General features: G+C 40.1%; 3 protein-coding genes across 11 annotated transcripts in view; 2 read left to right on the plus strand and 1 right to left on the minus strand.

Annotated features, from left to right (window-relative positions):
• The window catches only part of CLTC (clathrin heavy chain), a 64,597-nt gene extending 59,099 nt beyond the window's left edge, over window positions 1-5,498 (plus strand). For both annotated transcript variants that reach the window (XM_020908755.2, XM_020908757.2), the window contains 2 exons: window positions 2,342-2,417; window positions 4,464-5,498. In XM_020908755.2, coding sequence (XP_020764414.1) covers window positions 2,342-2,417; window positions 4,464-4,588 — 201 coding nt within the window. In that variant the 3' untranslated portion in view covers window positions 4,589-5,498. The remainder of the gene's footprint in view (window positions 1-2,341; window positions 2,418-4,463) is intronic.
• A 4,292-nt stretch (window positions 5,499-9,790) lies between these two features.
• On the minus strand, window positions 9,791-19,486 carry PTRH2 (peptidyl-tRNA hydrolase 2). Of its 3 annotated transcripts, XM_020908848.2 has the most exons (3): window positions 19,329-19,486; window positions 15,034-15,210; window positions 9,791-10,419 (listed from the first exon to the last, which is right to left on the minus strand). In XM_020908848.2, exon 3 carries the CDS (start codon window positions 10,417-10,419, stop codon window positions 9,880-9,882), a length of 540 nt encoding a protein of 179 aa, XP_020764507.1. In that variant the 5' UTR covers window positions 15,034-15,210; window positions 19,329-19,486; the 3' UTR covers window positions 9,791-9,879. The 3 variants fall into 3 exon arrangements, with proteins under 3 accessions (XP_020764507.1, XP_020764513.1, XP_020764502.1); XM_020908854.2 differs by lacking the exon at window positions 15,034-15,210 and having other exon boundaries at window positions 19,338-19,485; XM_020908843.2 differs by lacking the exon at window positions 15,034-15,210 and having other exon boundaries at window positions 19,329-19,479.
• Window positions 19,487-19,543: 57 nt separating this feature from the next.
• The window catches only part of VMP1 (vacuole membrane protein 1), a 118,507-nt gene continuing 112,428 nt past the window's right edge, over window positions 19,544-25,622 (plus strand). Inside the window, exons 1-2 of one of the 6 annotated variants that reach the window (XM_070478571.1) lie at window positions 19,544-19,716; window positions 21,355-21,432. The gene's annotated coding sequence lies outside the window, so the exon portion shown is untranslated. The remainder of the gene's footprint in view (window positions 19,717-21,354; window positions 21,433-25,622) is intronic. The other 5 variants (XM_070478573.1, XM_020908790.2, XM_070478572.1 and 2 more) reach the window with 5 other exon arrangements.

Raw genomic sequence — 25,622 nt, forward strand, 5'->3', positions numbered from 1 at the left:
TTTTCATGCACACATACACCAAAATAACTGACTGCATGTTAAACTTTTCCTCTGCAGCATATTGCAGTCTTTGTGGAAAAGCCTTTTACATTATCGTGAATTTTCAATAGTACAAATGGAACTGAACTCAGTGACATGTTTACCTGTAATTTTTCTTTTTTAATCTAAGGATCAGAAACTTTTGTTACAGCTCTTAACAAAAGCTTGTGTTCATAAAAGCCTTCTTTGCTTTTCTGTTTGGAGGAGTCCAAATTGGGTCATTGGAAACAATAATTGGATATTGCTGTGCCAGAGGCTGTCCCATTAAATAGAAAAATCAATATTTGCTTAGCTCCATGCTCCTCCTTCACAGTTGTTACTTTTTGTTTTGTCTGTATGCCCAACCTGCCTATGTCTGTGCCTGGGCATTAGACATTGCTAGCTCTTCTGAATCTTTAACATACTTCTGTCTTCAACATCCAACTCATACATTAACTTTTAAACATATGTTCACTTTAGAATCTTTTCCTTGAAAGTCTGGCAATGTATTATGCAGTGGGTTTTTTTGTTTGATTTTTCTTAGAAGTTATTAATGTACACTCATCCATGTACTTTTTAAAAATAACTTCTTTAGCTCACTCTTGGATACGTAGCAAAACCCCATCTGACTGTCCTTGGTGTCACAGATTGTATTTTAAATTAGAGAGCTGTAGTGATTTTTGTTTTTAAGTTTGGGTGCGAAATAGTGTTTCTTGTGGTACTTACATTCCATAGTAGTCTTTCATTTGATAGCGGGGTAGTTTTAACACATGAGCCCTTAGGTTATAAAATTTTAAAAATGAAATACAGAAGTAAACTAATAACTCATCTTCCTAGGTAGAAAAACCACATTTTATCTGAAGGTGTCTAGAGTCTGACTCATGTTACTTTTCTCACATTTTGCTCTGTGACAAATTAGGGTGGATTAGACCCACATTTAAGATACTCACTATAAAACAATTAAAATACATGTAAAATACTGTCCTAACCTTAATGGCCTGTGTAGGATTGAAACAGTGTTTTTTAAATAGTTGCAAATAGAAACTAGGTGCTGCTTTAACCTTTCCCGGACCAAGTCTTTAAAGCCTTTTCACTGAAGCCCTGCATGTCTTTTTTTTTTTGTGAGTGATTTTTCACTATTTGCCTTTTTTGAAGGACATGCAGTGAACACTCATAAAAAAGTTCTATCCTGCACTCTTGCCTCCCCATCTCAGCACCCTTAGGACTTTGAAACCCTCTAGTAATAGATAACATTGAGATTTGAAACTTAGTTTCACATCAAGTGTAATGATATACCAACGACAAGACTATATAGTCTAAAAGACAGATACAGCACAGTTTAATAGGCAAGTGGAAGTGGTATGGTGGAGATTTCCTAGTCTGTGTCCTGCTGCCATCCTCCCTAATCCTTCACAGAATTCCAGATTCAAATTGTGCTAATCCTAGAAGGAGCTTTGTAGATTTTCTCATTCAGCTGACTGACTATATAGACAAGGAAATTTGAGGGTCAGTGCAGTCGTTTGCCAAGGTCACACAACTAGTTAGGGAAGGATCTATGTATTTCAGCTCTTTTCTTTCACTAATATGTTTGGACTCCTCTAGAGTATTATTTCTGTCTGATACTATCCACTTTTATTTAGAATAGCTAGTATATAACAGTCATTTACTTCTTGGGCTTAATTAAAAGCTAAACATTTCTTTCTCAAAGAAGTTGGGGGAAAATCAGACATTCTTGGTTACTTAGAAAACAGAGCATTAACACATGCAGCCTGTCTTTATATAAAAAAGATTAAATATGGAGCCACTTGAATCTTAAACTTCAGCCCACACATAATTAGTATTGACAGAAGCTGTGCACAGTTGGCAAAAAAGATAGTTGGTTCTGCAAACGTACTTATCCAGTCACAAGACTTGTTTCACTTTTTTGAATACCATTTCCTTTGGGGAAGGAAGTCTTGCCCAGTCATGAGTTCATTATTATCTTTAATAGGGCTAAAACTTCATCAGAGAAAGTGGTTCCTTCTGGTTATCTCCCTCCCTCAGGCTGGCTGCATCCTAGCATGCCCAGTTGTAGCCTGGCGTGAGCTTTTATGGCATTTATAAATCCCTCCTTCCTGAGGGTTTATAATGACAGTGCTAAAAATCACCTTGACTGAAGTATGAACATTACCATTGAATTTGAAGGGGCCTGAAAATGTTCTTTCTACTCTAGTCTGTTTTATTTTGACAAAATTTAACATACTAAGGCTTTTCCACTTTCTGCCATAAACCTAGGTTTATAATACTTTTGAGGTTCTAATTACCATTACCTGTTTTTCTCTAGGTGGATAAATTAGATGCTTCAGAATCACTGAGAAAAGAGGAAGAACAAGCTACGGAGACACAACCTATTGTTTATGGTAATCTCTTTCTTTGCTTAACCTCAGAAATATAGTAGACAAACAGTTCATTCTAAAGTGCCATAGGCTCAGTAAGTTAAGGAATAAGTCTCTACTGTCAGTTTTTTCTGAAAACAACCTTAGAGCAGGCATTGATGTTATTCACTAAGATAATTTTAAATGCAAAGATAATCTCAAAAAACAGTTACTTGAGATCAGAACCTGATTTATCTATTGCCTGATCACTGATTGCCTATTCATGAGTTACTGACAAAGAATTATTGGTGAACTCAATTTTCAAGTGGAGAAGGTGAGAGAACATGCCATAGTCATCTTAAGTATGCTTTACAGAAGGAGTACATCTCTTTAAATTCTGACTGAAACTGATAACTGAGTAGTTTCCATTTGAAGATTTTCCAGAGAGGATCTTCAGACTCTCTGAATATTTAAGGCAATTTAATGTTTTCTTACATGTGCCTTTCTGAAATCCTTCTCCCTTCTGTTTCTCTTGGTGAACAGAGTGATTTGAGTAGTGAATTTGAAGGGTGTAGGTTATAGCACTTTAACCAGGTGGTGTTGGGAGGAAGGTATACAATTACAACTACTGTATCTCAGCCTGCTAAAGGAGATGACACTACACAAATCTCTTGTGGCATTATCTCCAGTTTTTACTTCACATGAAAAGGACTTTGGGAATTTAGAGGACAGGGTCCTTTTGATAAAGTTGGAGAACATAAAGTAGATTCTTAGAGATGGGAACAAGATGTTTGACATATTTGTGATAAGAAACAAGGTAGAAACAGGGTGGGGGGAATAATTGGGGGAAGCTACTGAATTTGGCTTACCTTGAGGGTGTTTAAATGGATAGTCCTGTAAGCAGTTGAAAATGGAGTTGAGCTAAAGACAGCTGTTGACAGTGCCGCCTTCTCAGCACTCCACCCCCGGTACCACCCCCACGTACCCACACACACCCCGGTCCTGGCCCGCTGGCTGTGGAGAAGCATGATGTGAGAACGGCTCTGGCACTTTGTCAGGCAGCTCCCTCCTGCCTCCCGTTGCCTTGAAGTTCTCTGCTCTTTATTAGAGATTTGCACACTCATGCAGTTTTTCCTTATTGTTCTTGTTTTCTCATTATTCCATTGTGATACAAAGAAACTGAAAAGCTTAATGAAAAAAAATGCTTATGTTGTTTAGGAAAAAAAAGTGGGGTTGAAACTTCAAGGGAAATGTCAGTATCAAAGTTAGAAATGGTTTTTTAACAAACTGCTGGTTCCTGAAGAGTTTATTCACTGAAGGCAGTTTGGGTTTTTATTCACCAAAGGAGAGACATTAGGTCACTTGTGGGAGAAATACTACTCTGGATTTACATTAGAGAGGGAGATTAAGATCACTTCTTTTGCAGGAGGTGGGGAGAGGTGCTAGGTATGTTCTTCTATTTAGCTAGTTTCTCCACAGGTTGGTTCCTCTGTACAGTAACTGTTTAAACTTCATGAGTGTTAGCTTAGTATTTGAAAGAGGTTGTATCCTCTAATGTATTTCACACCTAATGCATATTTGAATATGTCTCAACTTTTTCTTTTTTTGGTACTGGATACTTGGTCTTGTTACCATTTAGACACGTCTAAATCAAGAATTAAAATCTTAACTTTAAAAGTTCAGTTGTGTTAAATGTGTAGCTTAAAAAATTGTTTTCCTGTGCTAATTATATTGTCACCAGATAAAATGTGCAAACACCATGTGGTAGTGATAGGCTTATTGCTGAATGTCTTGCCTAAGCATGTTGAGCATGCATGTGCATATTGCTTTACATGACATTTGAAGTAACATAATTACTTTTACAGCTCTGGCCCTTGGCCCTGCATGGTTTTTGTTGGCTTTTTAGGCAGGACCCTTCCTAGGGTGACTGCCATGCTAAAATTGAGACAGTCAGTCAGAAGTGCCTCCCCCCGAAATTCATTCTGAGTTGTGGTTATGCTGCTGGAGTCGGGGGTCGGGTGTGGTCGTCCTGCAGTGCTAACGGTCTCTCCGCCTCCTCGCCCCCACCCGCTCCCCTCTTCTCTTCTGTAGGCCAGCCCCAGTTGATGCTGACAGCAGGACCCAGCGTTGCAGTCCCTGCCCAGGCGCCGTTTGGGTATGGGTACACTGCACCACCCTATGGGCAGCCACAGCCTGGCTTTGGGTACAGCATGTGAGACGGAACGCTGATCCTGTAGTCGCCTATTTTCGTACCGAAACATCGTCTCTACCCGCTTCTCAGTTTATAACAGGGGAAAACAGGCACATGTTCTTGTAACCTTTATTTCATGAAGGACTACTTTTTGTTTCTAACTATAAACTCGGATCACCTATGTTAAAAGCTTATTTCACATTCCGTATCATTTTAGAATTTATTTTCAAAGGGGAATAGTTTCAATGTTTTATTCACTTGGGCTTTTCTTCTTCCCCCCTCATTCTTTGAAGAACTGCTTAATACTCAATCTGTTGTGAAGAACCTGATTTGCACTCTGTAGTGTTTAAAGAAAAAAAAAACTCTAATATTGAATCTCTTAAATTTAGTGTATGTAAACAGCTTACAGTATGTATTGTCTAAATGCATTTAAATCTTTTATTCCAAGACAAGCTAAAGCAAAAATACTGGTATATGACCATGCAAGACTGTCAATGCCAACAAAGACAACACTAACGAGCATATCCTCCATGGGATCGCAGTGCTCTCCAAATTGTTTGAAAAATGCATTACAGACAACTTGCCTGACTTAAATGAGCATAAAAGGCCCTCTAACCTATGCAGGTTTCCTCATGACGCATATAGAAGACGCTAGTGTGTTTCTGCTCACTTCACATGTAACAGGTGCCCTTACGTTGTGCTTGTATCCTGTGCTTTCTGTGGGACCATTCCATTCAGGAACAGAGCACCATGATTCCAATCTGTGTGTATTTACTAACCCTTCCCTGAGGTGTGTGTATGTTGGATATTGTGGTGTTTTAGATCACTGAGTGTACAGAAGAAAGAATTCAGACAAAATATTGCTGTTCTTCAGTTTTGTTTGTGGAATTTGAAATTACTCAAATTTAAAATAAATTACTGGACTGTGGAAACAACATGGAGAATGGCAGTTTTACTTAAATCTCTCTTAAACCACAAGAACCATTTCATACTGGATACTAAGGTAGTATAGAGAGAAGAGGGGTTGGGACATGTGAAAACACTGCATCACACTGTGCATTCCAGTAGTTTGTGAGGTCCATGCAGAGGTCAGAAAAACCCATCAGTGCTGACGTGGGCTACCTCCATCATTTTAACCAGTTTAAGCATTTCATTCAGATGAAGAGGTCATGGATGTTAAATTTTATTAACTTGAAATAACAATGTATAAGCACATAGTGAACATGCTGTCCTTCACCATGAATTGTAAAGGTCTTCAAATTATGAATATTTTAAGTTGATTTTTTTAAAACCAGTGTTTGAATTCAAGTTTTTTGGTGTATGACTGAGAATGTTACCCTAAATTCATTTCACAGTTAATTCTCAGTAGAGCTAGAGAGCCCCCACCTAGCTTTGTATTGCTTTAAAGTCGAGTCATTAACCATAAACTCCACAGAAGTGCTTTTTTAAACCTTAGAACTCCTGTCTTCTTCCCCCCACCACCTATATTCCTATAGGAAATTACTGTATTAGTTGGAAAAATCCCTTTTCGTTTTTTGATTTGTCTTAGGGACCATCTTGCTGCTCAGGTCCTGGGCATACTGGTGTTTCTCCTGGGTCTCTGCCCTCTTTCTTCATGTTTATCAACATCAAGAGGGAGAAGAAAAATGGTCCCTGGGAGCTCCTTTTCAGAATCAAGATTTGTTCTCGTAGACATACTTAGAATCAACTGGTTTTTATCAACGGAATTTTCCTCTTTTCCCTTCCCTAATAGAAACAAGTTAAAATTTTTCCGTACAGGTTCTCTTACAGCATAGTTAAGAATTGTTTTTTAAAAACTTTAACCTGGTGCTGTGTCTGTGATACCGAGTTGCCACTTAGACCATCCATATGATGGGCTATAGTATAAAGAGGAGCTGCAGCAGTGCATTACTCGGGCTTAAACTGAGGGCAGGCTGAGCTTCTGAGCTTGTCCCCTCACGTGTATGTTAACACCATGACTGTTCTTCAGGATTATTTGGAGAAGTGTTTAAATCACAAAACAGGTAGCTCAATACTGGGCAGCAGTATTGAGTGCTGTACAAGAAGAAACAGAATGAATTAGTAATAAACTATAAGGGATCTTCCATAACTTTCCTCTGAATAGGATGATGGTTGATGGTCTGACAGAAGGAACTAAAAATAAGAGTTGTTGCCACTCTAAAAGTAACTAAAACAGAAGGGAAGAATGGGAAAAAGATTAATAGGAAACTTTCGAGGTAAACATTTTTCAATGATCCTCCTCCCTAGTATCCAAATGTAGACATCACACCAAAAAAAGGTGTAATTGTTGACAATCATTTCAACACAGGCATTGGTACAATAGCAAGAGGTTGGTCTCCATGTAAGCAGATATCTCACTGTAGTGGTTCTCAAACTTTTTCTTAGGATCTGTCTATAATCAAAAATATGCAATTTTTTTGAAGATGTAAAGCTATTTTTATTCATAGGTGACCTAATCTTGTATGCAGCAAATCCTAAGCAATGTTTTTATAAAAATAGCTCTTTAAAAAGCTTGTTTAGCAAGGTCTCAAAATTAAAAGAGCAATAAAACCAATATGAAATTTTGCAAAACAAGAATAGAGAATTAACTGGTGATAAATTTAACAAAAGGTAACTACAAAATCATGCTGAAAAAACTGAAGATTAAAACAAATGGAGAGAGAAAATACATTCATGATTCAGAACTTGTGAGATGCCAGTTTTCACCAAAAATACCTATAAAGTTGATGTCGGTATCATTTCTGTCGGTATCATAGAAGGCTCCCCCGCCATAAATTCACATAAATATGAAAGTGAAAAAACCTAGAATAACCAGCTCAATTTTGAAAAAGAATAAAAGATTTTAAACTCCCTGATTTAGAAGTTTACTATAAAGTAACCATATTCAAATTATTGATGATCCCAAAGAGCACTAGTTTATGTGGGATTGTATCTATTCCTACTTATTATTAATAGTTAAAACAACTTTTTAAAACTGTTAACCCATTTAAATGACACTAATAAGCATTGCATGTTAATGTAAGCAATAATGTGAGCATGTTTCCCCAAACAGAAGTCAAGCAAGAATGAATGGCACTGTACTATTTTTTACAACTTTTTTGAACAGAGACTCTTCTGTATTCAAAATTTGGCCTCATACAGCTATTTAGTTAGGAAAGGAAAAGTCTTTTTTGGCCACATAGCATGTGGGATCTTAGTGCTTTGACCAGGGATTGAACTGGTCTCCTGCACTGGAAGGCGGATTTAATAACCTTTCTAGACACTTGTGATTAGTTGAAATGTGGACTCTGGAACCATGAAAATGAATCTTTTGTAGTTTATATCTGCTGAACATCTAGATCTGCATAACTAGATTGTGTCAGTTGTTTTGCAAGTAAAAATGTTTGATGACAAAAGCAGCTAGTTCAGCTCAGGACTCAGCCACACAAGTCTTTTTTTTTTTCCTTAAGGTGACAGTTACACCTCAGTGTGCACCAGCAGTGTTTGACATTACAGAGAATATTGAGACAAGCAGTCACGGGTCAAATTTAATAATGTTTTTACTGCTTCATCAAGGACATTAAGCTTTTTAAATTATAGGGCAGTGACAACTACAGTGACTCCTTGTACAGATAGGTGCCCCTGTCTTGATTTGTGAAAGGTGCCAGCAGTATTACCCACCCTTGCTTTTTTATCATCACTGCAAATGTCAAAACAATGGAAAAGAATGAGTATCAGGAAAATTGTTTTGACCCTTTGCAGGTGTCTTTAGAGACCCCAGGGTTCTCTGCTTTGTGAACCATGAAATAAAATTATGAACCTTACAAAATAAATAGCAAAGTACAGGTTAGCTAGAAAACATGTTTCCTTAACTACCAGTGTTTGTATACTATTCGTTCTAGTAGATATGCCATGATTTTCCTCAATTACATTGTCAGCCAGAGCAGATGGTCCTGTTGGGAATGCACTGTCTTTGAACCTGGAACCATCAATCTGAGGCAAGCCTCAGAAATTATCTGAAGTGGAATCACACATTTAGGATTGAGTTCCCTTCAACTCAGTTACATGCTGTTGCATCACTTTGGAAACCAGTATAAACATTCTGTTTAGAAACAGTTGCTACTGTGGCGTCATTCAGAGTTGCGATTTCTTCTGTGCTGTCAGATACCAGTGTAAAAGGCTGACCAACTGGAGCCTCTCAGCCTGGCTGCAGGAGTCTCTAGTGTCCTGGCCAGACGCCACTGACCGTAGACCTTGCGGTTGTGCTACATGGCTGCTTATGTTGAAGTTAACAACTAACTAATGCTAATTGTTGAAGTTAACCATGGTGAGTTGCAATCAATATGTGCCTGTTACCAAAATAATCTCCCTGACATCGAAGTTCTTAGGAATATTCTGAATTTAGAAATACTGTCAGAATCCCCCCAAAGGAAGCTTTCAAGACAAATGGCTTTTTGCCAAAAAGGAGATCAGGAAGCTATGTGGCTCTTGGGAGCCGGGAACCTTCATATTCTGGGCAGCTGGTAATTATTTGGATTATGTCATGCTGAATGTACAAAGATCAAAAGGGAGATAAGTAGTTGAACTGTCCAGTTCCTTAAGTTCTAGGTAAAGAAAATACTGGGATGTTACGATGTTAAGTAACAGCCACTGCACAATTACCATGAATTTCTCTATGGGCCCATAACCACCTTCAAGGTCCAGGTGAGTCACTTCACAAGTCTCAGTGCCCTCACTGTCAGGAAAGGGGTGGACTGGAGATGTGGGACCACCGCGGAGAAAGTCTAGCCAGCGTGGGCGAGGGAATGAATGTGAAACATGGCACGCGGGTGCTGGAAAAACCTCAGCTTTGGGAAGAATCCACAAGGTTAGATTTTAAATACTCAAAAACTGAGGTAAGGAAAAACAAACTGCAGTTTACATCTAAATTAGGAATACCCTAGAACCCCTGATCCTCCAAGGAGGACAGCAACATAGTCTTGGAAGAAAACCTAGTAACACACAAAGGGGCCTAATCACTCACAGGAAATGTTTCCCACCTCTAGGCCAATTTTATTGTGATCTGTGCCTCTCATTTTAAACATTTCTTGTTTCAGCACTCATCACTTGAATCACCAGGACTATTAACCAAACTTTTTTTTTTTTTTAGCCCAAGATAACTCTGTAACCAGGCCAAGTACATGACAGAAGAACACGTGAATGGAATTTCATCTCAAGAATACTTAGCTGGGGGAAGAAGTTCAGCTTTTATTGTTAGAATTTGACAGTTTCAAACACTTGTGGTGGTGGGACCACCATCATCATACAAAATTACACCTAGTAAAGTTTTAGGTGACCGGTGACCTTGTCAATTAGGTCCGCTGGTCCTGGTCCAATTCCTAGAACAGTTCGAGAGCCTGGGGCAATCTGAGTACGTCCTGCATCTTGGATTAAACTTACAGTCAGTCCCAGCACTTTTGCATGGGTCAGTAATTCAACCAGAGTTTCTTCATCAGGAGCTTTGACTACCACTTTGGGCTGGCCACAGTATTCCCACTCTTTGAGTAACTCAGGGTTTCTTCTTTGAATTTGCTTGTAGGCAGAAACAGCAGCATGAGAGCACTGGGCAGCCACCTTCCCTTTTCCCATCTTTAAGTCATTTCGAACCACAAGAATCATTTTGTACTCCCCACTCTCTCCGAGGATGCTTGCTTCCGTCTCAGCGTCAGCATTTGTCTCCCTCACTGAGCTCTTGGGGAGCATTCCAAAGCGCACTCGGAGGCCCCAGCCCAGGCACACGCCACAGGCAACTCCGGCAGCCAAGCTAAGTGCACCAGGATTAGTCAAATACTCCATGACCAGGGATCTGGAGATCATCTGAGAGGAAAAGAAAGCAGTGATTATCAAGGGAGGGGAAGTTAGTTACACGTTTATCAGACAACACTCTGACAGTATATAAGCAGCAGTACTTTAATTCATCCAGAAAAAAGGCAAAATTTGTTTTGGATCTTGGGGAGGTACTGTTTTTTTTTTCTCCCCTGGGTACTAGAAAAAATTCAAAAATACAGGCAAAGCAGTTTAGGTCATTTTGAATCTCAATGTGAGGAGTACACTTCTCAGATATAACAGCTCTCCTCCTCAGTCTTTGCTAAGTCTTGTGGAGAAAGGAAATGTTCTGTTTTACCAAAATGCCTAAAGTATCTAAAAGAACCAGGAGTAACTCACTCTTTTCTGAAATATAGTGCTTATTCACTTGTGTCTTCAATAATGCAGTAGTTCTTGATGTACCAACCCCTCAGACAAGTTCCTGGTTGTCATAGCAACGGGCCTGGAGTGAGGTGGGCTGCTGACGTCTACCGACCCTGGCACAGAAAGCTGAAAGCCTCATGCGTGAATACTGGTGCCCCTGGACATTACTGTAGGTGAAAACCTTAGCCTCTGAGCCTAGACCCCAGTGTCACCTTGCATATGAATGCAAAGTACTTTTTGCATAGTTTTAAAACACACTGAATTTACCAGTAGTACAACCATAATAAAAAACAAAGGAAGATTCTCCTTTATTACTTTAGAAATTCCTATTACCCCAGCAAAGCTGTTCATGGTGTCTGAATCATCAATAAAGCATTTACATAAGTCTACATCTGAGGCTGTTGGATTCAGTATACTTCAGTGTATAGGTATAAACAGTCATCAGTTTCTTCCAGTGGAATACACGGTATCTAAGCATTTATGAAGTACATCATGTATGTAGACCTTAGAAGTGGTGCCCTTGGAATTCTACAGTGTATAATCTGCGTGGCACAGATGGCAGTCCTGGAAATTCATACTTTATCATTAATTTTTAAAAAAATCCTCATTTAAGTTAAAATTAGGATGTTGAAATTATACTGTAGGCAAAGTGTGCAAACTTATCAGATATTTTAAAGACTGCACACGGATGAGAAGAACAGACTGTACAGGACGTTAGACTTTACTGGCTGCTCTGGGTCTCGGCTGCATGGTGTGGGGCCTCGGGTGGCTGCACATGGGCTTGGCTGCCCCACAACATGTGGGGTCTCGGTTCCTGACCCGGGATTGAACCCGCGTCCCCGCACTGCAAGGTCGGTTCTCAACCACTGGACCACCAGGGAAATCCTCATTTTTGAGATGTGATTCGCATACTATAAAATTCACCTTTTTAAAGTGTACAATTCAGTGTTTTTAACATCTACAATATTGTGCAACCACTGCCACTATCTAATTTCAGAACACTTTCATTGCCTCCCAAAGAAACCCCTGTAACCGTTAGCACTCACTTCTCATTTCTCCGTCCCCTAGTCTCTGGTAACCACTCATCTTGTCCTTATGGATTTACTTATTCTGGACACTCCTATAAATCAAACCATACAAAAGGTGGCTTCTTGTTTCAGAGTTCTACCATCCAGCATAATATTTTCAAGGTTCATCCATGTTGTACCATGTATCAATACTTCATTCCTTTTTTTACTGATGAATAATATTCCATTGAATGGGTATACCACATTATTTATCTATTCAGTTGAAGGACATTTGGGCTGTTTCTACCTTGTGGCTATTATGAACAATGCTGCTATACATACAAACTTTTCTGTGGACATTTGTTTTCATTTGTTTTGGGGTTTTACCTAGAAGTCTTAATTGGTGGGTCTAATATGGCAACTCTGTAACTTGGAGGAACCACCAAACTATTTTCTAAAATGTCTATACCATTTTACATTTGTTACAAATTTTATTTTTTTAAAAGTGTGTGTTGGGCCCGCAATAGGGTTGAGAACCACTTCTCCAGTGCCTTATGACTCAAGTCTCTAATTCAGAAACAAAAATTCATTGCCTTTGCAAATAGAGCTTCATATAAGTCATGGCTGCCTCCAGATCTCAAAGGAGTGGACTTGCAAACAGGAAATGGTTCCTTGGAGGAAGACAGTTTGTACAAAAGTCAAACTGGAGTTGAAAAGAGGGAGACTGATATTTAAGTTGCAGCAAAACAGCAGGATTGCAGCGGTGATGGCTGCGCTCATTCCAACTGTAGGACTGCGGAGCAATGTTGAAAACATGGTTAGGATTAATAATGATGGATAACGGTACCATATCTACCAGCTGATTTTCTCCAGCAGTACTTAGCAGCCTCAGTTCAGGTAAAAACACAGAAGGGATAACTTAATACTTCACAGAGAAAGTAGAAGGCGAAAGACTAAAACCACCTAATCACTGCCTCCAAACGTATAACTAAATCTGCCGCTCTCATATTCTTCTTTCATCTTCCCCTTTATAACAGATGGCTGGATTTATGCAAGTTTGAATTCTACTAACAGTGAGCACCAAGACACAAGGGCATAAGGGAAGTTGGGGTGAGAGCAAGAATGTTTGCAATGACAGGCCATGAGAAAGGAAGTAAGGACAGGAAGGTGACAGGGGATATCCACATGCTATTAAGAATAGGTATGATGGAAGTGAACTGGAAAGGCAGTTGGCTGAGGTTAGAGAGAGATATCTGGGTTTTTGAGTTTAGAAATAGAACATTATAAGGTGATACAAAGTCCAGAGTGTTGCTATAGGAATAGGTATGTGCAGTACAGTCAAAAGGCTGTCATTAGGTGCATCTGCTTTCTTCTTTTATTTTTATGCCTCCTTCATCCCACAGATATTAACTGTGCTCTAGAATCTAGGGGAGTAGAGGAGAAACAGTCCCTTCATGCACAGAGCTTACATTCTGGTAGTGGTTTCGAGATGACCCAATCCTAATTTTGAATCTCTTATTTTTTAAAAAAAATTTTGGCCATGCCATGTGGCATGCAGGAATCTTAGTTACTCAATCAAGGATTGAAACTGTGCCCCCTGCAGTTGAAGAGTGGTGTCTTAACCACTGACTGCCAGGGTCATTTTTATTTTAGTAAGACTTCATGTTGTCATAACTCAAAGCTTCAGTGGTATTTTGAAGGTATTGTGTTATTTGATCCACATAACCGTAAGAGGTCAGCATTCTTTCTATATATTGAAAATGAGGAAATGAAGGCAAAGAGAAGTTAAAAAAAAACAAAAAAAACACACAAATGTCTGCTGGCTTCCTTTGTGCCAGACACATACCCTGCTAGACTGGGAGTATAGTGATGAACAAAACTGGCCACTGACAGTTCCCAGATAAGTGGAGGAGAGACAAGTACATGTCTGGCAATGTTATGAAAAGATGGTAGGGGAGTATATAAAGTGCTTTAGCTCAGTTCAGGAGGTCAGGGAAGGCCACCTTGAGGAAATATTTAAAATGCAACAAAGGATCAGTAAGAAGACAGAATGAGGAAAGATCCTTTCAGGCAGAATGAACACCAAGTAGGAAAGCCAGAGGAGAGAAATATGGTGTGCAAGTGACCTGAAAGTGGTCCAGACACCCCGAAGATGGAAGGGGAGAGCGGCAGAGGAAAAAGCAAGAAAGAAGGGCAGGAAGCAGACCGCAAAAGGCCTCGTAAGCCATGTTTGGCAGCTTGGAATTCTAGGGACGATGAGACACTGCTGCAGGGAAATGATTTTTGTTTTCTAAAAGATCACCTGGGACTTCGGTATAAAGAAGGAATTAGAAGCTGGCAAGATTAGATACAGGGGATTGCTATAATGTTATAATAGCAGTTCAGTTCAGTCAGTCATGTCCGACTCTTTGCGACCCCATGAATCGCAGCACTCCAGGCCTCCCTGTCCATCACCAACTCCCAAAGTTTACTCAAACTCATGTCCATTGAGTTGGCGATGCCATCCAACCGTCTCATCCTCTATCGTCTCCTTCTCCTCCTGCCCCCAATCCCTCCCAGCATCAGGGTCTTTTCCAATGAGTCAACTCTTAGCATGAGGTGGCCATGAGCTTCAGCATCAGTCCTTCCAATGAACACCCAGGAATGATCTCCTTTAGGATGGACTGCAGTCCGAGGGACTCTCAAGAGTCTTCTCCCAACACCACAGTTCAAAAGCATCAATTTTTCGGTGCTCAGCTTTCTTCACTCTCACATCCATACATGACCATTAGAAAAACCATAGCCTTGACCAGACGGACTTTTGTTGGCAAAGTAATAATGTCTCTGCTTTTTAATATGCTGTCTAGGTTGGTCATAACTTTCAAGGAGTAGAAAGTGAAGTCGCTCAGTCGTGTCCGACTCTTTGAGACCCCATGGACTGTGGCCCACCAGGCTCCTCAGTCCATGGAATCTCCCAGGCAAGAGTACTGGAGTGGGCTGCCATTTCCTTCTCCATCTTCCCAACCCAGGGACTGAACCCGGGTCTCCCGCACTGCAGGCAAGCCCAAGCAGCAAGCGTCCTTTAACTTCATGGCCGGTAGCAACTGCTGAATACTTTGCTATATATTAGGTACTGACACTCTACATGAACTGTCTCCTTCAGTGTTCCCAACCCCGAAGTCCTTTAAGTAAACATGTAATTATTATCTCCATTTTTCAGATGTGAAAATTGGCAGGCAGAGAATATGTCACTCACCCAAGTTCACAAAGCTAGTAAGTGGCAGCCTGACTCCAGAGCCTGTGTTCTTAACACTACTCTACGGTGCCTTTCCCAGCAGTCTAGATGAGATGACAGTCAGACAGCAGTGGTGACAATGGGAGAGGAAAGAAGTGGCGGAAGCACACCTCTATAAATTGGTGATTCACTGGAAGTCTGGTGACAGAAGAAAGGGAGAAGTTTAGAACAACACCTAGATTTGAACAAATGGAGACTGGGGTATACTCTTTACTGATGAAAACAGCAGGTTTGAGAGCAAAAGACACTGAAATGTTTTAAATATATTGTATCAGATTTGACCGAAAGACATCCTGGTTGAGATGTCCAGGAAAAAGAAAAAGACATGTCATTTTAGAGGTCAGAAGATAAGCGTAAGCTAGAAACACATGTTTAAAAGAACTTAACATGTTGACTGAAGGCTGATAAGCGGATAAGGTCACCGGGTCAAGCATACAGAGGGAAGAAAGGAACCCTGAGGAAACAGGTATCAGGGATAAGAGGAGAGTGACAAAGAGTGACAAAGAGGGTCATAAACCGTCAGATCTTCAGCACCTCGTTTCAGTCCTCTTTCACAACTGTGCCTAAAATGGTCACAGGGCTCCACTGACAGCACTTTATGGCTCTAGATGCCTTGGCAGACACACACACACACACACACACACACACACAAAAGAATTTTTAAAATTCTTAAAAAAAAAAATTCTTATCAGAACCCACATTATCTCATAAAGCATCTATCATTTAGTTACTATATGATGCTTACAGATCAGCAGAACTTCTTTATGATAATCTAACTGCCAGACTACAAATAGAACAAACATTCAATTATATAAAAATACATATATACAAACTTCAATGTCAAAGAATTAGAAGGATTTTCAGCACCAATTACTAGGTTGCAAAATAACCAAATATTCCACATACCAGACTCAGGTACTATCTTGAGAAAGACACTACATACAGAGGACCTATTGTGTGTTGAATAGCAAGCTAAAAACCCTTTACTTCCATTATTGTTGTTATGAAAATAAGATGATAGTACCAGCCTCTCTTTAAAGATGAGAAAAATAATGATCAGAGAAGTTGCTTATCCACAGCAACAAAACTAGTAAGAGCAGTATAAAATATACTCATCTAAAAGGTCATGGTGGAAAGTTTCTCATTTTCTCACCTTTATTTAAAAAGATATACTAATGAGTCACCATAAATAGAAAGCAGAAAAAGTTCCAGAAAGAACCAAGTTTGTTTATTGCTTCTGTCCCTAATCTTATGAAGTCCCTAATTCCAATTAATTCTAATTAATGTGAGCTTAATGCTAACATCTCTGTTCTTTTAATCTCCTATCAGCCTGATCAGATCATCCTCTAACCCATAAAAGGTGTTTCAGGTTGTCCCCCTTTCTGCATATCTATTATAAACATTTATCAATAAACCCAGTGCTTGAAACTAAGGTCAACTATTTTTAGCCTCATCTCTATTGTCCCAGGCAATGATGGCACTGCAAAAGGAACAAGTCCTATAAGACCCTCCTCTTGGTGCCTTCAAATGGCCAGATTAAACCCCTCTCACCAATGCTTGTGATTCTATTACCTCTTGAACCATGCTCCACCCGCTAATCCTGTTCCACTGGCAACTGCCCCTTGGCCTTTTCCAATCTAAAAATCCATCCTCTTGTACCCTTAAACCACTGCCTCACTTTTCCTCTTCATCTTTAAATTTCTTCGGTTACCTGCCCACCTTTCCCATTCGACTGAAACTGCTAAAGAATTAAGACACTATCTAGCTGCCACTTTTTAGGCCTCATCTTGAGTTTTCTGCACCATCACTGATAACTTTTCTTTAAACCTTCTTCCCTTGAATTCTTTAACACAACATTCACCCTATTATCATCCTACCTTTCTGACACCTTTTCCCCATTATCTCTTTCTGTTTGCCACTGATGTGTGTATTAGCCAAGCTAATTCACCCTCTTTTCAGTCTCTACCTATGTTGTCATATATAACAACTATTAGCCAAATGCAGTTATTTAAACTTAATTAAAATGAAATAAAAATTCAGTTTTTAAGTTACATATGGCCACATTTCAAATGCTCAATAGCTCAACAACTTAGAAGTGGCTAGGGAGCTTCCCTGATGGTCCAGTGGACCAGAAGCATGTAGACCCCAGACCAGTGGACCCGAAGGTCGATGATGCTGACTCCCACTTACCACACCGCCAACCTATCAGAACAATGGCCACGAGCTGGTCATGCCCCCTTTGAAGAGTTACTATAAAACTTCTCTATCTTCCCCAAGTGGGGACTCCTGGTTTTGAGGGCCTGCTGTGGTCCCCTCGGCCTGGCAAACAATAAAGCTATTCTTTTCTACTTAAAAAAGAGTCCACCTTTCAATGTAGGGGACACAGGTTTGATCCCTGGTCAGGGAACGAAGATGCCACATATAGCTAAATGACTTTTTTAAGTGGCTAAGCTCCACTCTGAGTTAGCAAGACACTGAACATTTCCATGACTGCAGAAATTTCTATTTGACAGGGCTGGTTTATATATCCTCTTTCCATTCAATCAATCAATATTTTCTGAGAGCCTATTGTGCACAGTTTTGGACCCTGGAGATAGAGCTCTGAACAAAACAAAATCCTTCTCTTTGTGGAGCTAACATTCTAGTAGGAGGAGATAGACAATAAATAAATAGTTTGTCAAATGAACAATCTCACTTATTCCTGAAACAATAGATGCTGAGGATTCTTACAGCCTCTCTTGGGCTCCACACTTGAACTTCCAGTTTCTGCTAGATTTTACCATTTAGATGTCTATGAAGTGGTCTATACTGAACTCAGTATTTTTCCTTCCCTCTCAAACTTCCAGTAATCTTTTCATATTCTTCATTTTGTCCTAGTACATCTGCCATTATAATTAATTGTACTTATAAATCACAAATCTGATTTGTAATTTCTCTGCTCAAAACTCACTGGATAAGCATCTAAGGAATAAGGAAACCAAGTCCTCCTAATACGCAGTCCCCTTACCAAGTTTATGATTAATCTCTCTATCCAAAACTTTATTCTCTCTCTTGTCCACTGTGACCTCAATCCTGCAAAACTTGAGACTAATCAACCAGAGCTGATGACTAAAACGGCTGTTGTCAATACACTGTCAATACAGTAAAACTGCAGACACCACCTACAACTCAGGTCGTTTCTCCCGGGCAAGATGAGTTAACAGACCCTCATGCCACGGACCACCTGGCCAGAGAAGAATTATAAACCAGAGACATCCTGACTCCTGAAACTACAATTATGAAAAAAATCACAGAGTTTAATAGAAACCAACAAAACACTGTAAAGCAATTATCCTCCAATTAAAAAAAAAAAGTCACAGAAATGTCAAAAAATGATTAGTTCCAGCCTCTTTGTTCTCTCCTTAAAAAAACAAAACAAAACCCTAACTGAACACCCAATTGGAGTGGATCTGAGGCTTGTCTCCCAGTCCCTTGCTTAGAGCCCTGAAATAAACGTGCTTTTCTTCACCACAACCCAGTGTCAACAGACTGGTTTTCGTTACGAGTTGCACAAGCGGACTCAAGTTCGGTGGGGTAACAATAAAATATAAATCCCTTAGCAGAAATTCAAAGAATACACAATTTGGTTTCAACCTATTTTATCCTTCTAACCTAATCTGCTACATAGTCCACTATTCAGTCACACCAAATTACCAGGTGTTTTCAAGCAGCAATCTCTCCCTTAAATAATTATCTCTCCACTTAAAACACAAAAACGTCCTGGAGCAATCACACATAACCACTGTGGCGCATATTCGCGACATTTAGTACAGTGCCTGGGGTAAAATGTTCAAGGATTAGAGATTTCTTTATGTTCGTGGGACACAGCGCGGCAACTTTTCCATCATATTCTTAGAAGTCTTTTCTTTCCTCCTAGCACTGGACAACTTGCTACGATGTGGGTCTTCAAAACTCGGCAGAGTGTGAGGCCTGCTCGGTATTTTCTCACACTCGGAGCGAGAGCATCGATGCTCCCCGACCGGAGCCCTTGACCGGGAACTAAAATTTTGGGCCCTTCCCCTCCCTAGCAGCTAGGTCCTTTCTTTCAAAAGACGACTGGCCAAACCGGAAGAGTGGCTCCAGGGGCCACTTGGGTGGAAGACAGTTCAGAAAGGAGATGAGAGTGAGGGGGTGATTTCTTATAGAATGAAACAGTAATAAACACTCCAACTGGAGGGTCAACAAGAACATCCCTCTCCCGGGAGAGGCCGACCTACCAAGCGCACCTCTCCTCCGCCTCACTGGCGCCTTCGCCTTCTTCAGTTCTGGGTACCGAACACGCCGCTCTCACGCGAGTTACCTCTTCCGGGGTATCTCGACAACAAGTTCCGGATCAAGAACGGCGACGAGAACAGTCATTCTTCCTTTGGCCCCGCCCACAGGTCCCTAACCCAGACCCGAACTGAAATCCCGCGACGACCCGCTGAGGTGGCCCAAAGGAGAGGGGAACGTTTTTCTTTTGGAGGCGGTCTCCCGCGGGGGAGAACGGACCGGAAGTGACGCGAGCGAGTTCCTGTTGGCCGGAGCCCAGCGGCGGGTGTGAGAGTCGGTCGGGAGTCGCTTTCAGGATCCCCAGATCCGAGAAGCCGGAGTGAGAGCGGGTAGGTAAGCGAGCGCGGGGAACTGGGGACGGACGCCTGAGACGATCCTCAGAGCTCGACTTCTGCGCCCAGACGGTGCAGATGTAGGGCACCGTGGTTCGACTGCCAGCAGTCTTGTAGAGCGCTGCTGACTCTGTCTCAGTCTGACAGTATCTAAATTATTTGGGACACCTCCCGGTGATTGGCCACTGGTAAGCTGAACCCATGCACTGAACTGCCGACCATTCCCCTCACCCTCATCGCGGTGGGATGGGAAGCCGCCCTGAGCTTCTGTAGAGTACCCAGCCCCTCTTCGTCTCTCGGAGTCTAGAACCTTAGAGTAAATGAAGATCTCGCCTGCTGATGACCAAGCTGTTTCTCGGGATTTGTCAGCGGGGTTCCCGTTCTCCCAGCCACTACCCCTTGATTCCATCATCTGTTCATTTCTAAACACAGTTCAGACGTGTGAGTGCCTTCTAAAGCGTTGGTGGCCAAGGGAATGGGGCCTCCCTCCGTAGATCTCTGGCAGAGGACCTCCACGTTATTTCCCACTTCCATGAGGAATAGCGTTCTCTGCCTTTTCCAAATCCCTGACCGCCTGTATTTCTTTACGGTGAGGGTATTTGCGATAAAAGTTGAAGGTTAGCTACATCTCTGATAAACTTCCAGGAAGCCATATGTGACCCTATGTGACACTGCTTGAGAGTTATTTGTGACCTCCAGTAAGTTTTGCACTGGTTTTTGTTTGTTTGTTTGTTTGTTTTCCTGAAAATTCCTATCAAAAAAATCTCATAATATATAAGCTGTGGCACTGATACCTGTCTTGACAACATAGCTCCTTTTCCTAACTTTAATGTCTTTCGCCTCCCCTTTAGAGCTTGTCAAAAATTTTGTAGATAGATTGCACTGATCCTTTGGAAGAGTTTGTACAAGTATTTCTAATGTTGTAGAGAATTTAATGTTCTGACTGCTTACTACCTATTAATTGTATTATTGTCTTCAGCCCTGATTTTAGTTGTGTATTCTTAACATAAATGATAATAGTAAGAAACTGTTATTTACTAGGCAGCATTCTATGCATTATGTTTGGATTATGTTTTTATTGACCTTTGGAAGAGGTGGTGGGTCCCAGACATATGAGGCCAATTTATATAGGTGTGAAATGACTCTACAGTAGAGATTTTTGTATTATACTTCTTTGCCCATATTATTTTAAAAGGTTGAAGCATTTTTTTTTCCTTTGAGGACTATATCCTACCTGATTAGCATAATTTAATACCTGTGATTAACATTCCAGAATAACCAAATTTCTGAAAGATTTCAAGAAGTGATTTAATGTGCCTTTTAGCAATTTAATATCTTATAGCTAGTTTAATCAGTTTGTTTTTATTTTATATTTTTTTTCTTGTTTATATTTTTCTTCTTTTTAAGTTAAAAATTTTTTTCACAGTTGTCTGAAATCAGGTGACAAGATTTTTGAGATGTGGAATTATATAAATTAGATGTTACCATTTTTAACAGCTGGTAAATTTCTTTTTAACTTGACACTGCTAAACCTGGTCTTATATTCTTTTTGTTCAGTCCAGTTATTCAGGGACTGATTATCCAGATTTTCCCACTTTCCAACTTCTTCCTGAGTTTGGTTTGAATTATCACTTTTTAGGATTGCAAAGATCATTAAACTTTAAATCAGAAGACCTACAGTGGAGTCTGGGCTCCAACACTTGCAGAGCGTAGGTTGGTAAGTTACCTTACTTTCTAAACTGACCTGAATTGTGTTGATTAAAATGCTGCTTACTTCACAGATTGTCACAATGATTAAGTGAGATAGTAAATGTGAAATCACTATATAAATGACAATATAGTGATACTGTTATTTTACTCTGAAAGCAGAAAATATATCAGTGGAGAATACTGTTAACTTTGATCATTTCAGAATTGGATGTTTTGTATTATTAAGTATGTTTCTTCTCTGAAAATTTTATCACATACTTTTGTCAGATGATCTTTGCCCTCCTTTTGAACGCAATAAAAGCTGGCCAGGAGTAGTTGAAACTGTAATCTACTGTATTAGTCACCTTGGTTAATAAGTAGGTGTCTTGAAAATGAGTTTAGTTTTGCATTTGGGAGTTTAAATTTGATCTTTTTTGGCCTTCAGGTACTGTCACTTAAGAATTTACAAGTGTAGAGGAAGTTGAACTTTTGGGTGCTTACATGTAGTTAGCTAAAGCCTTACGTTATTTCACTGAAACTTATTGAAAGCAATATTTAGAATGAGATGCAACCTCTGTGAACACATAGTTGGATTCTGCTCATTTAACAGAGGGGAAAATCAGGGCCCAGAAACAGTCAGTAATTGGCTTGCCTGAGGTCATATGGCTTAGGTAGTGCGAGAACCTGAGCTGGAAATGAGGTCCCAAGTGTTCTTTCTTTCTGCTGAGGTTGTCTCCAGGCATCTTTATTTGGTTTGGCAATATTTCCTGGCGTGCACGAAAATGGTTTCTTATGTACTAAAGGGATCTATATGTGTGAATACATTTTTTTTTTCCCCCTTTTTAGCTGATTTAGTCTTGTAAATTCTAGGAAAACAAAAACTGTTCTTGGCAAGATTTGCAGTGGAGTGGTATAAAGAAAGGAAAAATTTACTTCTGTTCTTCAGAATAGTTACTCTTGAGTTCATGCTTCACTACTATTGGATATCAAGGTGTCTTCTTTCTGGCAAGTGGAAAAGACAGAAGATCTTTGTAACACATGTCTCTACTTGAGTGAGTGTTCTTGCTAATGAGTAGGAGGAAGCTGTATTAATTTCTTTGCTCCTGATAAAAAAATTTCCCCAAGCTGTTTATAATTTCAGTGTAATTATTTCATTCTGGGTAAAGAGCCACTGTAGAAGAGTTAATTTTTTGTCCGGTTAAGAATCTTTCTGCTTCCATTGATTTCGCCAAACTTATTTAGTCTCAACTATAATTTAAAGAGTTTGTCAGTGTTCCAGAAATGAAAAAATCTTTTCAGTAGGTCATTGTGGTGTTTTCTCTTATTCTTGAGGTTCATTAATAAAATCTTGATCTTTATAGATTTCCCTGGAAGGACTGCATAAATAGTGTTAAGAGCCTAGGCTTTGAATTTAGATGGCCTTTGTTCAAATTCCACATCTACTACTGGGTAACCCTTAGGCTAATTACTTAGCCTCTTATTATCTCAGTTTACTCCTAGATATTGAGGTTAGTACATACCTTTATTGTTAGGGTTAGCTGAGTAAGGTTTAAGTAAAGCCTTAGAAAAGCGCGGCCAGATAGTTAACCGAAGTTGTTATGTCATTGTGTGGTCTACTGAGCAGTTGCTGAGAATGTTTTCCCAACCCTCTTTGGGAAGCATATCTTTGTGTTGCTGCTTACTTGGTTATTGTTACCTCATTATTAATGAAGTTTCAATAAATATATACATGTATATATTCACGTTTCATGAATATTTTACAACATATGTAGGATTCGTAACCAAATGAGTTGTTCTTGTAGGGCATTACTTCAACTTTTTTGTATTATTAACAGTTTACATTATATGTGTAAGCTATAACACAGACTTTGAGAATTGAAATTTGGGGGTTTGATGCTTAACGATGTCTTGTAAACTACTTTCTTTGCATGAGAAGATCATTTTGCAGTATCTCTCGCCATATCTGTCCATTCATCCAATCAGTGAACAAACACCTTATGTCTTAAGCTTTTTACCAAATTCTGGGGAAAACAGTGGGAAACAAAAACCAATAGATATTTTAGTTAGGAACACTATAGAGAAAAAAATACAAAAATGAAAGGATAAGCACAGTGTAATAAATGTTAGGAAGGAAACAAACAAGGATTTGAGAGAGAGTTAATGTGGATATGTCCTTGTTTAAGACTAGCATGGATCACCAAGAATATAGTGATGTGAGATGAGGTAGGAACCTTTCAGGGTCCAGATTATGTAGACTATGGAAATGAGTTTGGATTTGATTTTTAGTGTAATTAGCACTAGTCTTTCTACAGTTTCAAGTAGGAGAGGAGTATGATTTATAAGCAGTTTATTCTTGCTCATATGTGAAAGATGAATTGAAGGGGGCAAGAGTAGAAATGGAGAGAGACATTGAGTCCATTGCAGTAGTCCAAGTGAGGGAATGGCCTGGATCAGAGTGGATGTAAAAACGTGGAGAGCACAGTGGGTGGACACTAGATATATATGGAGTAGGACTTAGTCTTGGATATGAGGGGTAAGGAATTGAGAAGAGTCAGGGATGACTGTTCTTCTGGATTTAGTAACTGGGTGGATGGTTATGCCAAGTACTGGGAAAGGAAAGGTTTGGGAAGGACCAGGTTTATTACAAGAAGGGGGATGGGGAGGGAGAAGAAAGTACATGTTAAATTTCTGGTGATTAGGATTCATGCAAATTCTGCCATTAGGTGTACAAATCTAGAGGTCAGGATGAGAAATACAAATTTCAATACAAAGGAATGCATGTAAAGAAGAGTGATCTAGTGGGTTATGAAATTGTTGGATTCCAGAATGGTCACAAGTTCTTTTCATCATTTTATGCATACCCCTCAGCAATATGATTTTTACTTCTAGAGCCTGTTATTCCACCCCTTGTCTCTGTACTTGACTATGTGATTTACTCTGGGCAAAGGGACATCAGGAAGGATGACCACAAGGAGAGACTTGAAAAGCACGTGCACGTCGGGGCCGGTCTTCTCATAATGTTCTGATGAACCCGGAGCCCACCGCGCGAAGAAGGGCCCAAGCTAACCTGCTGGGGTGTGGGCGACTGGTTGGAGCATCCAGCTTAGACCAGCCCAGCTCTAGAGCCAAGCTAGCCCAGACCAGAACTGCCCAATCTAACTCACAGAACCATGAGAAATAGTAAATGACTTTATTTATTTACTTATTTTGGCTGTGCTGATCCTTGTTGCTGCGCATGGGCCTTCCCTCGCTGCAGGGAGCGGAGGCTTCTCTTGTGGCGCACAGGCTCTCGATGAGTGGGCTTCAGTAGTTGTGGCTGGGGTCTTCCCGGACCATGCATCAGACCCTGCATTGGCAGGCAGATTCTTAACCACCGGACCACCAGAGAAGTCCCTTGGTTTATATTTTTTGATTATCAGTAAGGTCAGGTAGATCCTCTGTGATGAAATACCTCTTCATGCCTTTTGCCTGTTTCAGCTTTGTAGCGTTGTCTTTTTCTTAATAATGTAAAATTCTGTGTGTACTCTGGCTACTAGTTCTTTTCAGTTATATGTTCCTCTGGCTTGTGGTCTCATTAAGATACCTTGTGATGAATTTTAAGTTTAATTTCAAGTTGTCCAGTTGATCAGTCTTTTTCTTTATGGTCAGCTCTTTTGTGTGTCTCAGGAAATCCTTCCCTACCCCAAGGCAGAAAGGAATTTATGTTTTCTTCTTCAAGTTTTGATTGTTGACTTTTAAATCTTCAGTCCATTTGGAATCGAATTTTGTGCATGGTTCAAAGTGGGATCCAGATTTTCTTTTCTTTTATGGATAATCACTTTGAGTAGTCTCTTCTTTTCCCACTGATCTGTCTTGCCATTTCTGTCATGTAGAGTTCCAAATATACAAGAATCTTTCTTAAAATTTTTATTTGTTTGTTTATTCATTTATTTTTGGTTGTGCTGGGTCTTGGTTGCTACATGGGCTTTCTCTAGTTGCGGCCACTGGGGGCACTCTTCTTTGTGGTGCGTGGGCTTCTCATTGCAGCGTCTTCCCTTGTTGTGGAGCACAGGCTCTAGGCTCATGGGCTTCAGTAGTTGTGGCTTCTAGGCCCTAGAGTATAGGCCTGGTGGTTGTAGCGCATGGGCGTAGCTGCTCCTCTGTGTGTGAAATCTTCCCGGACCAGGGATTGAACCCACGTCCCCTGCATTGGCAGGCGGATTCTCATCCGCTGTACCA

The sequence above is a fragment of the Odocoileus virginianus genome, chromosome 17 (assembly GCF_023699985.2).
Source record: "Odocoileus virginianus isolate 20LAN1187 ecotype Illinois chromosome 17, Ovbor_1.2, whole genome shotgun sequence".
Classification (NCBI taxonomy): Eukaryota; Metazoa; Chordata; class Mammalia; order Artiodactyla; family Cervidae; genus Odocoileus; species Odocoileus virginianus.